Source organism: Papio anubis, chromosome 16, assembly GCF_008728515.1.
Source record: "Papio anubis isolate 15944 chromosome 16, Panubis1.0, whole genome shotgun sequence".
Lineage (NCBI taxonomy): Eukaryota > Metazoa > Chordata > Mammalia > Primates > Cercopithecidae > Papio > Papio anubis.
In genome coordinates, this window is record NC_044991.1 from 19596887 (window position 1) to 19610475 (window position 13589).

The following is a 13589-nucleotide window of genomic DNA, read 5'->3' on the forward strand; positions in this document are numbered from 1 at the left end:
GGGTTGGAGTAGAAGGAAACAGGGGGATATGTTCCATTATTTTTGTAAACAAAGTTTACTGTTTGTGTTTAGGTAATTCATGCCTATTATATAAAACACAGAAGGAAAACATTTACCTATAATTTCATCCACCAGGAAATAATCGTTCTGAATTTTTGGGCTGTTTCCTTATAGACATTTTTTGGTGGGGGTGTCTAGGCATATATATTTATATATACATGTTGTATATAATATGCATATATATTTATATATATGTATATTTACATATACATGTTATATATTTTATATATATACTTATTTATTTTTTGAGACAGAGTTTCACTCTGTCGTCCAGGCTGGAGTGCAGTGGCATGATCTCGGCTCACTGAAACCTCCACCTCCCGTGTCCAAGCAATTCTCCTGCCTCAGCCTCCCGAATAGCTGGGATTACAGACGTGCACCGCCATGCCCAGCTAATTTTTGTATTTTTAGCAGAGACAGCGTTTTGCCATGTTGGCCAGATTGGTCTTGAATTCCTGGCCTCAAGTGATCCACCTGCCTTAGCCTCCCAAGTGCTGGGATTACAGGCGTGAGCCACCAAGACTGGGCCTATACATGCTTTATAAAATTGGTTGGTTACTGTGTTGCCACTACAATGTCCAGCAACACAGTAGGGTTAGGGTTAGGGTTAGGATCCTGTTAAGGTTGCAGCCCATCTCCTTCTTAACAGGAACTGGAATATGGTGGACCCCACCCACAGCTTCAAGAATGGGTCCCAGTTGGTTAAGCCAGTGAGCAATTCCCATTTCCCCAGGCACATGATTAGATCATGAATGGACTAGTGAGATATAAGGAAATTTTTGCTCAGGGCTTTTGGGAAAGGAAGCTTATTTTCTCTCCTGAGGAGGTTGCCAAAAAAGATGATCTCCCTTCCATTAGATGTAAATGAAGAGCTCAGTGGCTCTAGTTACTGCTGGCAGCCATCTTGACACCATGGAGAAAATTGGCCTACTGATAAACTGACATTATGGAAAGCAGAATGGAGAGACACCAGGTTTCAGTGGATCATTAACTGGATCAAACCTCACCTGAAGCCCTACCTGCCATTGGACTTTTTTTTTTCTTTTTTTTTTTTGAGACGGAGTCGCACTCTGTCGCCCAGGCTGGAGTGCAATGGCGCAATCTCGGCTCACTGCAACCTCTGCCACCCGGATTCAAGCAATTCTCCTGCCTCAGCCTCCTGAGTAGCTGGGATTACAGGCACCCACCACTGCGCCTGGCTAATTTTTGTATTTTTAGTAGAGACGGGGCTTCGCCATGTTGGCCAGGCTGGTTTGGACCTCCTGACCTTAGGTGATCTGCCCGCCTCAGCCTCCCAAAGTGCGGGGATTACAGGCATGAGTCACCGCACCTGGCCTGGACTTTTAAAATTATTTGAGCCAACAGATTCCATTTATTTATTTATTTATTTAGAGACTGAGTCTCGCTCTGGCACCCAGGCTGGAGTGCAATGGCGCAATATTGGCTCAATGAAACTTCCACCTCCCGGGCTCAAGCAATCTCTTCCTCAGCCTCCTGAGTAGTTGGGATTATAGGTGTGCACCATCATGCCCAGCTAGTTTTTGTATTTTTAGTAGAGAGGGGGTTTCACCATGATGGCCAGGCTGGTCTCCAACTCCTGACCTCAAATGATCCACCTGTCTCGGCCTCCCAAAATGCTGAGATTACAGGCATGAGCCACCGGGCCCTGCCCCTTTATTTTTATTATTTTTTGACACAGGGTCTTACATTGCCCAGGCTAGAGTGCAGTCATGCGATCTAGGCTCACTGCATTATTTTTTATTTTTTATAGGAGATGGGGTCTCACTCTGTCTCCCAGGTTGGAGTGCAGTGGCATCATCATAGCTCACTGTAGTCTCGAACTCCTGGGCTCAAGCAATCCTCCCACCTCAGCCTCTGGGGTAGCTGGGACTACAGGCACTGCCATACCTGGCTAGATTTTAAATATGTTTTTTTAGAGATGGGTTCTCACTATATTGTCCAGGGTAGTTTGGAACTCTTGGCCTCAAGTTATCCTCCTGCCTCAGCCTCTTGAGTAGCTGGGTTTACAGACACAAGCCACCACAACCAGCTCCCTTTATTGTTTAAGCCAGTTTAAATTGGGGTTTCTGTGACTTGCAGCCCACAGCATCACAACTCCCAATTGATATTACTATATTACTGCTTTTGTTGCTTTTTTCTTGCTATTGAATACCATAACCACGAACATTCTCCATGTCTGTCAATCTATGCTGCATCTTTTTTTTTTTTTTTTTGAGATAGAATCTCACTCGCCCAGGCTGGAGTGCAGGGGTGTGATCTCGGCTCACTGCAACCTCTGCCTCCTGGGTTCAAGAAATTCTCTTGCCTTAGCCTCCCAAGTACCTGGGATTACAGGCAGCCACCACCATGCCCAGCTAATTTTTGTATTTTTAGTAGAGACGGGGCTTCACCATATTGGCCAGGCTGGTCTCAAACTCCTGACCTCAGGTGATCCACCCACCTCAGCCTCCCAAAGTGCCGGGATTACAGGTGTGAGCCACCATGCCCAGGCTGCTGCATCATTTTTAACAATTGCATGGTTTTCCATCCTATGGAGGTACTCTCATTTATTTAACTCATCCCCTGCTGTGACATGCTTAGGTTGTATCCCCAAATCTTCACCACAATAAATGGTATTCTAATAAACAAGCTTGACCTAACAGTCCTTTCTCTGATGATTACTTTGGGGCTAATTCCGAAAAATGGAATTACTGGGTCAAAAAATGTTTTTAGGGTTTTGATTTTGCCCTTCAGAAAGCCAGGGTGAATTCATATTCCCACAGCAGTAAACAGAGTATTAGAGATAGCTTACTATGTGAACAGTTTGGACAGGACCAATCATATTGACAATATACTCATATATTTATAGAAAACAGACATTAAATAACAGCTCTAAGCTTTTTTTTTTCTTTGAGACAAAGTCTTGCTCTATCACCCAGGCTAGAGTGCAGTGGCACAATCTTGGCTCACTGCAGCCTCTGCCTCCCAGGTTCAAGTGATTCTCCAGCTTCGGCCTCCTGAGTAGCTGGGATTATAGGCACACACCACCATGCCCGGCTAATTTTTGTATTTTTAGTAGAGAGGGGTTTCACCATGTTGGCCAGGGTGGCTTCGAATTGCTGACATCAAGTGATCTCCCTGCCTGGGCCTCCCAAAGTGCTAGGATTATTGATATGAGCCACCATGCCCAGCCAAGCCTATTATTTTTATATCTTTACAATCAAGTTAGTGAAGGGGAAGTTAGCAGGGTGCAAACAAAAGACTCAGTGTAGACTTGACTTCTCTAGAAGGCACAGTAGGCTCATTGTCTAGGGCCCACCATACTTTTAGGGGGTCCATGAAATTTTTTTTTTTTTTTTTGAGATGGCGTCTCACTCTGTCACCCAGGCTGGATGGAGTGCAGTGGCGTGAACTCAGCTCACTGCAAGCTCCGCCTCCCAGGTTCACGCCATTCTCCTGCCTCAGCCTCCCAAGTAGCTGGGACTACAGAAACCTGCCACCACGCCTGGCTAATTTTTTGTATTTTTAGTACAGAAGGGGTTTCACTATGTTAGCCAGGATGTCCCAATCTCCTGACCTCATGATCCGCCCGACTCAGTCTCCCAAAGTGCTGGGATTACAGGCATGATCCACCGCGCCTGGCCGAAAATGTTTGTTTTTTTTGTTGTTGTTGTTTTTGTTTTTTTTTTTTTTGAGAGGGAGTCTCGCTCTGTCACCCAGGCTGGGATGCAATGGCCGGATCTCAGCTCACTGCAAGCTCTGCCTCCCGGGTTTACGCCATTCTCCTGCCTCAGCCTCCCGAGTAGCTGGGACTACAGGCGCCCGCCACCTCGCCCGGCTAGTTATTTTTTGTATTTTTTAGTTGAGATGGGGTTTCACCTTGTTAGCCAGGATGGTCTCGATCTCCTGACCTCGTGATCCGCCCGACTCAGTCTCCCAAAGTGCTGGGATTACAGGCATGATCCACCGCGCCTGGCCGTAAATGTTTTTAATATCCTTTAAAATGAGAAGGATACACTGGGAAGTTAACGTTATTAAAAAAAAAAGGAAACGTATACTAATAATAATGAATCCAGCCTAGATTATAGTTATCTTTTTACCAAAGCAATTGAAAGTCAAATGTATATATAATATTTATGTATATTATGTATATTTAATGGAGGCATGTGTCCATATCCCAGCTACTCAGGAGGCTAAGGCAGGAGCATTGTTTGAGGCCAGGAGTTCAACACTAGCTGGGGCAACACAGCAAGACCCTGGCTCTAAGAAAAAGAAAAAAGAGGCCGGGCACCGTGGCCCATGCCTGTAACCCCAGCAGTTTGGGAGGCCGAGGTGGGCGCATCACTTGAGGTTGAGATCAGCCTGACTAACATGGTGAAATCCTGTCTCTACTAAAAATAATATTATCTGGGCATGGTGGCATGCTCCTGTAATCCCAGCTACACAGGAGGCTGAGACACGAGAATCGGTTGAACCTAGGAGGTGGAGGTTGCAGTGAGCCAAGACTGCGCCACTGCACTCCAGCCTGGGTGACAGAGCAAGACTTCATCTCAAAATAAAAATAAAAATTAAAAAAAGAAAAAAGAAAACCCTAGCATCCATGAAAGTCATAATGCAGCCTTGGCTCAGTATTGAGAAGGAGTCCCTAGATTCAAAGGGAAAAGAGGACAGTGACGGACTTGCTGTGTTTGCTGAAGAAAGCATGAAGAAGAGAACTGGCATCTGAATCTGGTGATCTGTTCTTTTTTTTTTTTTTTTTTTAATTGTAGGCATTTTATCTGCAAATGCATATTACATCCTTAGAAAAAGAATCCCAGGATTTTCCTTCCTGTGTGTTTTTGTCTTGCTTCTTTGTGGTCCATGATGCCAGCTGAGGTTGTGAGTACAATGAAACTAAACTGTCAGGATGGGAGCAGATTATTCTGCCATTTTTCTAGATCTTTGAGTTGCATATCACATCTGGGGCTGATTACTTCACACTTGTTTAACCTGCCTGTGAGGTTCACAGCAGTTTTCCTAGCTCTGTGATCATCAATGATTTCAACTTCGCCAATGTAACCATGCTTCATCACCACAGTTAGAAACCAGATGATGACACTGGAGCACGACCTTATAGGTACCTGGTGTTTGCCTCTCTTTTGGCATTGTTGGTGCTCTTGAGAGCATCAGCCAGGACATTCATGCACACCATTATGGCAGCACATAAAGATGGCAGAAAGAGTGATCTGCTTATGCCTAGATTGAGAGGTGAAGCCAGCTGGACTTCCTGGGTTGAGTGGGGACTTGGAGAACTTTTCTGTCTAGTTAGAAGATTGTAAATGCACCAATCAGTGCGATGTGTCTGGCTAAAGGATTGTAAATGCACCAATCAGCACGCTGTAAAATGGACCAATCAGCAGGATGTGGGCGGGGACAAATAAGGGAATAAAAACTGGCCACCACCCCCCCACGCCCACCCCCAGCCAGCAGCTGCAACCTGCTTGGGTGCCCTTCCATGCTGTGGAAGCTTTGTCCTTTCGCACTTCAGAGTAAGTCTTGCTCTTTGGGTCCGCACCACCTTTATGAGCTGAAACAGCCTGTAATCCCAGCACTTTGAAAGGCCAAGACAGGTGGATTGTGAGGTCAGGAGATCCAGACCAACGTGGCTAACATGGTGAAACCGCATCTCTACTAAAAAATATAAAAAATTAGCCAGGCATGGTGGCGGGCGCCTGTAGTCCCAGCTACTCGGGAGGCTGAGGCAAGAGAATGGCGTTAACCTGGGAGGCGGAGCTTGCAGTGAGCTGAGATCCGACCACTGCGCGCCAGAAAGGGAAACCCCCAAACAAAAAAAAAAAAAAAAAAAAAAAAAAAAGAAAGAAAAGAGAAAAAGAGAAAAGAGCTGTATCACTCACCGCGAAAGTCCGTGGCTTCATTCTTGAAGTCAGTGAGACCATGAACCCACTCTAAGGAAGAAACTCCCGACTCTCCAGATGAGTGCAGAGACATGTTGGGTTCAAGTCCCAAATGCACAGTTCACTCATTTCACCTTTGTGAGCCTGTTTTCTAACCTGCAAAATGGAGTTCACGGGGTCTTTATGAGGTAAGGAAGGAACTGATAATGAAAGCGAACACTGTACTAGGTACTTTTTTTTTTTTTTTTTTTTTTTTGAGACAGAGTCTCACTCCATCGCCTGGCTGGAGTGCAGTGACGCGATCTCGGCTCACTGCAACCTCCACCTCCCAGGTTCAAGGGATTCTCCTGCCTCAGCCTCTGAAGTAACTGGGACTACAGGCGCCTGCCACTATGCCCAGCTAATATATATATATATTTGTTGTTGTTTTTGAGACGGAGTTTTGCTCGTTTCCCAGGCTGGAGTGCAGTGGCACCACCTCGGTTCACCACAACCTCCGCCTCCAGGTTCAAGTGATTCTCCTGCTTCAGCCTACTGAGTAGCTGGGATTACAGGCATGCACACCATGCCCGGCTAATTTTTGTGTTTTTAGTAGCAAGGGGATTTTACCACGTTGGTCAGGCTGGTCTCAAACTCCCGACCTCAGGTGATCCGCCCTCCTTGGCCTCCCAAAGTGCTGGGATTACAGGTATGAGCCACTGCGCCCGTCCTGTACTAGGTACTGTTCTAATAAGCTTTATATGTATTAATCCCTTTATCCTGCCAACCCCCACAGGGTACACAATATTCCATCACCACAATGTGTGCTCTGGGAAATAAAAATCTTGATTGGAATTTTTGTCCAAAGAAATAAAAAGTCCAGGTGCAGTGGCTCACACCTGTAATTGTAGCACTTTGGGAGGCTGAGGCAGGAGGATCACTTGACGCCAGGAATTCGAGACCAGCCTAGTCAGCAACAAGACCCTGTAATCTGCTGAATAAACAAATAATGCAAACAAGGATTCCCTAGGGTTCAGTTTTCCTATCTCTTTTTTTCTGCAACCAAATTGGTTTATTATAGGAATGCAAGGTTTAACATATGAAAATCAGTTCATGTATTTTACCACATTTAATAAAATAAAGGAGAAAAACCACATGATCATCTCAATAGATGCAGGAAAACATTTGACAAAGTTCAACATTCATTCAAGATAAAAGCTCTAAGAAAAATAGAAAAAACACATCAGTAACAAACCTACAGCAAACATGATCGTTTAAAGATGACATCTGGGGCTGGGCGTAGTGACTCACGCCTGTAATCCCAGCACTTTGGGAGGCCAAGGAGGGCGGATCACAAGGTCAGGAGATTGAGACCATCCTGGCTAACACGGTGAAACCCCGTCTCTACTAAAAAATTAGCCGGGCATGGTGGCGGGCGCCTGTAGTCCCAGCTACTCGGGGGCTGAGGCAGGAGAATGGCGTGAACCCGGGAGGCAGAGCTTGCAGTGAGCCGAGATTGCGCCACTGCACTCCAGCCTGGGCGACAGAGTGAGACTCCATCTCAAAAAAAAAAAGATGATCTCTGGAAAAAGACGATGACCAGTTCTAGTCAACATTGTACCAGAGGTCCCAGACAGTACAATTAAGACAGTGCAATGAAACAAAACCAAGGTATAAGGATCAGAAAGGAAGAAAACCACTTTTATTTCCAGGTGATATAATATGCATATGTAGAAAATTTTTAAAAATCTCCAGTTAAACTATTAGAGTAAGCAATTCAGTGAGGCCACTGGCTGCAAGGTTAATATGCAAAAATCAATTGTCTTCCTATATGCTACTGCCAAGCAACTTGAAAATGAATATGTAAAAACAATAGAGTTTGTAATGCTATAAAAAATTAAATATCTAGGAATAAATCTAATGAAAGATATGCAAGATATTTATTCTAAAAATCACAAAATGTTACTGAAATTAAAGAAGACCTATAGAAATGGAGGGACTTACCATGTTCGTGGTAGAAAAAACACAATAATGTAAAGCTGTAGAGTCTCCCCACATTGATTTCCCCAATGGGAATTTGAAATCCTGATAGAAACGTGGAAGGTTTTTCTGTGGAGGTTGACGAGCTGGCCTTACATTGTACCTGGAAGTGCGAAAGGCCGAGTATAGTCAAGACAGCCTTCAAGAACAAAGCTAGACTGCCTGCGGTGGCTCACTGAGGCTGTGGGCTTACACATGGCCCTCACCACAGGAAAATGTAGGCCATAGGCCAGGCATGATGGCTCATGCTTGTAATCCCAGTACTTTGGGAGGCCAAGGCAGGAGGATCACTTGAGCCCAGGAGTTTGCGACCAGCTTGATCAACATGGTGAAATCCCGTCTCTACTAAAAAGACAAAAAATTAGCCAGGTGTGGTGGCCGACACCTGTAATCCCAGCCACTTGGGAAGCTGAGGCAAAAGAATCGCTTGAACCCGGGAGGCAGAGGTTGCAGTGAGTCCAGATCATGCCATTGTACTCCAGCCTGGACAATGAGAGGGAAACTCCGTCTCAAAAAAAAAAAAAAATAAATAAAAAATAAAGAAAATCAGCTGGGCATGGTGGTGCATGCATGTAGTCCCAGCTACTCAGGAGGCTGAGGTGGGAGGATTGCTTGAGCCTGGGAGGTTCAGGCTGTGATTGAGCCACTGCACTCCAGCCTGGGTGACAGAGCAAGACTCTGTCCCAAAAAGAAAAAAAAAAAAAAGCCAGCACAGTAGCTCACACCTGTAATCCCAGGACTTTGGGAGGCCAAGGCGGGTGGATGACTTGAGGTCAGGAGTTCGAGACCAGCCTGGCCCAGATGGTGAAACCCCATGTCTACTAAAAATACAAAAATTAGGCTGGGCGCGGTGGCTCAAGCCTGTAATCCCAGCACTTTGGGAGGCTGAGACGAGCGGATCACACGGTCAGGAGATCGAGACCATCCTGGCTAACACGGTCAAACCCCGTCTCTACTAAAAAATACAAAAAACTAGCCGGGCAAGGTGGCGGGCGCCTGTGGTCCCAGCTACTCCGGAGGCTGAGGCTGGAGAATGGCGTAAACCCGGGAGGCGGAGGTTGCAGTGAGCTGAGATCCGGCCGCTGCCCACCCGGGGGGACAGAGCAGGACGCAGTCTCAAAAAAAAAAAAAAAAAAACACAAAAATTAGCTGGGCATGATGGCGGGCACCGTAATCCCAGCTACTTGGGAGGCTGAGGCAAAAGAATCACTTGAACCCGGGAGGCAGAGGTTGCAGTGAGTCCAGATCATATCACTGTACTCCAGTCTGGACAATGAGAGGGAAACTCCATCTCAAAAAAAAAAAAAAAAAAAAAAAACGGGCCAGGTGCAGTGGCTCACACCTGTTATCCCAGCACTTTGGGAGGCTGAGGCAGGTGGATCATGAGATCAGGAGATCGAGACCATCCTGGCTAACACGGTGAAACACCATCTCTATTAAAAATACAAAAAACATTAGCTGGGCATGGTGGCGCCCAGGACAATCGCTTGAACCTGGGAGGCGGAGGTTGCAGTGAGCCGAGATCGGGCCTCTGCACTCCAGCCTGGGCGACAGAATGAGACTCCATCTCAAAAAAAAAAAAAAAAGCAGAAAGAACAAAGCTAGAGGACCAACAGACAACCAGATGTCAAGTCTGACTATAAAGCTATACTTAATAAGACAGCATAGTTAGACAAATGCACTGGAGGAGTAGAATAGGGTACAATATTCATAAGTAGACTCCCAGATATTTATATGGTTGCTTATTTATTTATTTATTTTTGAGACAGAGTGTCTGTTGCCTAGGCTGGAGTGCAGTGGTAGGATGTTGGCTCACTTCAACCTCTGCCTCCCAGGTTGAAGTGATTCTCCTGCCTCAGCCTCCCAAGTAGCTGGGATTACAGGCGCCCACACCACGCCTGGCTAATTTTTGTATTTTTAGTAGAGATGGGGTTTCATGTTGGCCAGGCTGGCCTTGAACTCCTGACCTCAAATGACCTACCTGCCTCGGCCTCCCAAAGTGCTGAGATTACAAGTGTGAGCCACCACGCCCGGCCATGGTTGCCTATTTATATATAACAGAGGTAACACTGCAGAGTAGCACTGAAAAAGACAAGATTTTTAATTGAATTAGATAGCCACATAAAAAAAAAAAAAAAAAAAGTAAATCCTGATTCCGTAAATATAACCCAGCTGATTTAAGACCCTGTTGTGGCCTAACAGCTGTAACCCTCTTTGCATTTTCCCACCTTTGAGTAACAAATTCCTTTCCTCACCCCAGGACAGAGAGTCTGCTCAGCAGTAGCTGTGGATGGTAGAATGCACGCTGGTAGGTCTCAGTGGCTCCCAGAAGCCGCACCCTCTCTACGGAACCTCACTCTCCATCTCCCACGCTCCAAAGCGAGGAGTCCTCAGAAAGTCCAGTTTCCCTATCTTATTTTTTCTTCTTTCTTTCTTCCTTTTTTTTTCTTGGGTGTCCTATCAGTTTCCCTATCTTAAAGTGGCTGGTTTGGCTCAGAAACTCCCGTGTCCCTCAGCGTCTCGCCGGCACCCTCTGCGTCTCGCCGGCACCCTCTGCCGGCGTGAGGTGGCGCTGCCTGGCCGCATCCTGTGGGAGCGTCCACATCCTCGCTCTACAAAAGGAGCGTGGACACTCTTGGACCTGGGAAAGTGAAGGCCCAAAGGCCAGGGAGGAGCCGGGACCTCACCCTGAGCAAGCGGGAGGTAACGGCGGGGAGCCGTGGGGCGGAGACCGATCGCTGGGGGCGTGGTCTCCAGCGGGGCTGGGCCTCTAGCGGGGGCGGGGGCGGGGGCGGGGGCGGGGGCGGGGGCGGGGCCAGCCTACAGGCCCAGACGTGGCGCAGGGACTCGGGGGTTCGCCTCCAGCTTGCGCATCACCTGCGGCCGGGTCCCGATGAGCCTCCTGTTGCCTCCGCTGGCGCTGCTGCTGCTTCTCGCGGCGCTTGTGGCCCCAGCCACAGCCGCCACTGCCTACCGGCCGGACTGGAATCGTCTGAGCGGCCTGACCCGCGCCCGGGTAGAGGTGAGTACGCCGGCCTCCAGCCCCGACACTACCGTCCCCCAACCCTACCGTCCCCCAACCCTGCGGCCCCATGGGAGCACCGTCTGCCCTGGCCCCAGGACCACCTCGAACCTCGAGTCCCTGCTTTCCCCCTTGCGCCGGGACCGTCCCTCTTGTTCCCTAGCCCCAGATGACCCCAGCATCCACCGTGGAAGTCTGAGACACCGACTTTGGGGCCTGGAACTCCGAACCCTTCCCCAGCTCCCCCTACCCGGCCCGCCAGCGGACACCCAGACACACTGACAGAGCAGTCTCCTAACTCTTCTCGTGGCCTATGACTCCCAATCCTGTCCCAACTTCCCATCCCCCATCACTTCATGTTCCTGGAATTCCTCCCCCACCCAGTTCCAGGGCTTGAGGTTCCAGAAAGTCTCTTTTCCTTTTTCTAGGGGGAGAGAAGAGTTTCTGGGTGCCTCCTTCCATATGCAGGAGCCAGGGAAGGGGGCCAACTCGGAGGGGGAACCAAGTTGGGAACTTGTTTGTCAACATTTACTCTGCAGCAGCCTCCCATGCTCCCCCTACCAGGAAATTCCCTTTCGGAGTCCCTGTCTTGCTATGTGACTTTGACCATCACAGCCCTCCTCTGAGCTTTTTGTCAGCTCTGACAAAAAGGTGTAGAATGGCTGGGTGCTGGTAGTGCACCCCTGTAATCCCAGCACTTTGGGAGGCCAAGACAGGAGGATTGCTTGAGCCCAGGAGTTCAAGACCAGCTTGGCGGACATAGTGAGACCCTGTCTCTAAGGAAAGGGCTGAGGGTAGGATGGAGGAGGGCTGGAGTGGGTGGTCCTGGGGTCTGCACTCCTGCTGGATGGTGGTGTCTCCTCAGGGAAGGCAGGGAGGAGTCCTCCCACCCTCCCATGTCAGGGAAGCAAGCAGATGGTCTGTGGGGCTGGGCCGCAGGTGGCAGGCAGGGTGAGGTCTGCCTGTGTAGAGTAGGGACCAGATGGTAGGTGTCTCTAATGGGGGCCCCCAGGGCCATTCTGAGGTGTTTCCTTCTGGTCTGCCTCCACTGTGAGATTTCAGGGATCAAAGGCCAAGCCCAGGTCTCTGCTGCTTAAGAGGAGCAGGGTGATCATTTCCCCTGGGCATTGGGAGTCAGTCAACAGCCAGTAGGATGTACAGGCCCCAAGGCTGGCAGGCACACTGCGGGTCTCTGGCCTTGCTCTTTTTCCCTGGTGTCTGTAGGCCTGAGTCTCCCCAGCTGTATACACAGTTTCCCCTTCTGTCCACAAGGGGCCAGCATTTCCTTCACACCTTGGGAACTGCTGATCCAGGGATAACTCACAGACCGACCCAACTCAGGGATAAGGATGTATGGCTTTGGGGATGTGGCTGGTATAAATGTGAAGGACTTCTGACCTATCCCATTTTATCCCCCTCCAGACCTGTGGGGGATGACAGCTGAACCGCCTAAAGGAGGTGAGTTTGAAGGAAGAGGTCCCTAGCTCTGTTCCCCCTGAGCCTCTTGGGGAGTGGGCAACATGGTCCTAATGACTGGGGCTGGGGGGAGGATCCCTAGGCTAAGAGTCAGGAGCCTGCACCTGACTTGCTTTATGACTTCACTGGGCTTCAGTGCCCCGTCTGTACCTCGAGGAGACTGGGGTCATGGTCTCTGATGCTCTGGTTCCTCCCCAGGTGAAGGCTTTCGTCACCCAGGACATTCCATTCTAGTATCCTTCTGTTCTGGGGGAGGGGAAATGGGTTGGGCACCTGGGAGAATCTCCACTTAAGAAAGGGGTGGCAGATGGTTTTCAACTGACAAGTGGAATTGATTGGTAGTGGCCGCCCAGAGGATTCTGAGGTGGTCTCCATGTTGGGTGGGCAAGAGAGATTGACTAGTGATGACTGCCACAGAATGAACCCTAATTTTCTCACGTATAAGCGGAGACCTTGGCCCCACCCAGGCACAGAGTAAGCGCTCAGCAATGGAGGCAATGCTGTTCCCATCAGTAAGGCTGCGGGAACCACTACCTCCCTCTGCCCACCACCACCCTCCTTAACACCACCTCCAGTCACAACCTGGTGATGAAACACCTCCCTGGGGCCGACCCTGAGCTCGTGCTGCTGGGCCGCCGCTACGAGGAACTGGAGGTGAGGCCGTGGGAGGCGGGCTGGGGGCAAGGCCAGAGGTGAGACCCAGTCTGCTGACCCCGCTCCTCCTCCGCCTCAGCGCATACCGCTCAGTGAAATGACCCGCGAAGAGATCAACGCGCTGGTGCAGGAGCTCGGCTTCTACCGCAAGGCGGCGCCCGACGCGCAGGTGCCCCCCGAGTACGTGTGGGCGCCCGCTAGGCCCCCGGAGGAAACTTCGGACCACGCCGACCTGTAGGTCCGGGGGCGCGGCGGAGCTGGGACCACCCTGCCTGAGTCCTGGAGACAGAATGAAGCGCTCAGCATCCCGGGAATACCTCTCTTGCTGAGGGCCAATGCCCCGTCCCCGGGCCAGCAGGGATGAAAGGTTCTCCCAACCCCACTTTCTTCCCTCCCCAGCTCCACTAAATTCCCTCCTGCCTTAACTGAGGCTCGACTCCTTCATTGCTTGCTGCGGGGGGATG

At 49.3% G+C, this 13589-nt stretch overlaps 2 protein-coding genes across 4 annotated transcripts in view; one reads left to right on the forward strand and one right to left on the reverse strand.

The window, feature by feature from the left end:
- The window catches only part of INPP5J (inositol polyphosphate-5-phosphatase J), a 27059-nt gene extending 16723 nt beyond the window's left edge, over positions 1-10336 (reverse strand). For all 3 annotated transcript variants that reach the window (XM_009217120.4, XM_021921469.2, XM_021921468.2), the window contains exons 1-3: positions 10229-10336; positions 7938-8076; positions 5955-6110 (exon numbers count right to left, since the gene is read on the reverse strand). The gene's annotated coding sequence lies outside the window, so the exon portion shown is untranslated. The remainder of the gene's footprint in view (positions 1-5954; positions 6111-7937; positions 8077-10228) is intronic.
- A 448-nt stretch (positions 10337-10784) lies between these two features.
- Positions 10785-13555, forward strand: SELENOM (selenoprotein M). Its single transcript, XM_003905444.3, has 5 exons — positions 10785-10995; positions 12418-12453; positions 12670-12704; positions 13047-13125; positions 13205-13555. Exons 1-5 carry the CDS (start codon positions 10867-10869, stop codon positions 13361-13363), a joined length of 438 nt encoding a protein of 145 aa, XP_003905493.2. The 5' UTR covers positions 10785-10866; the 3' UTR covers positions 13364-13555.
- Positions 13556-13589: the final 34 nt, after the last annotated feature.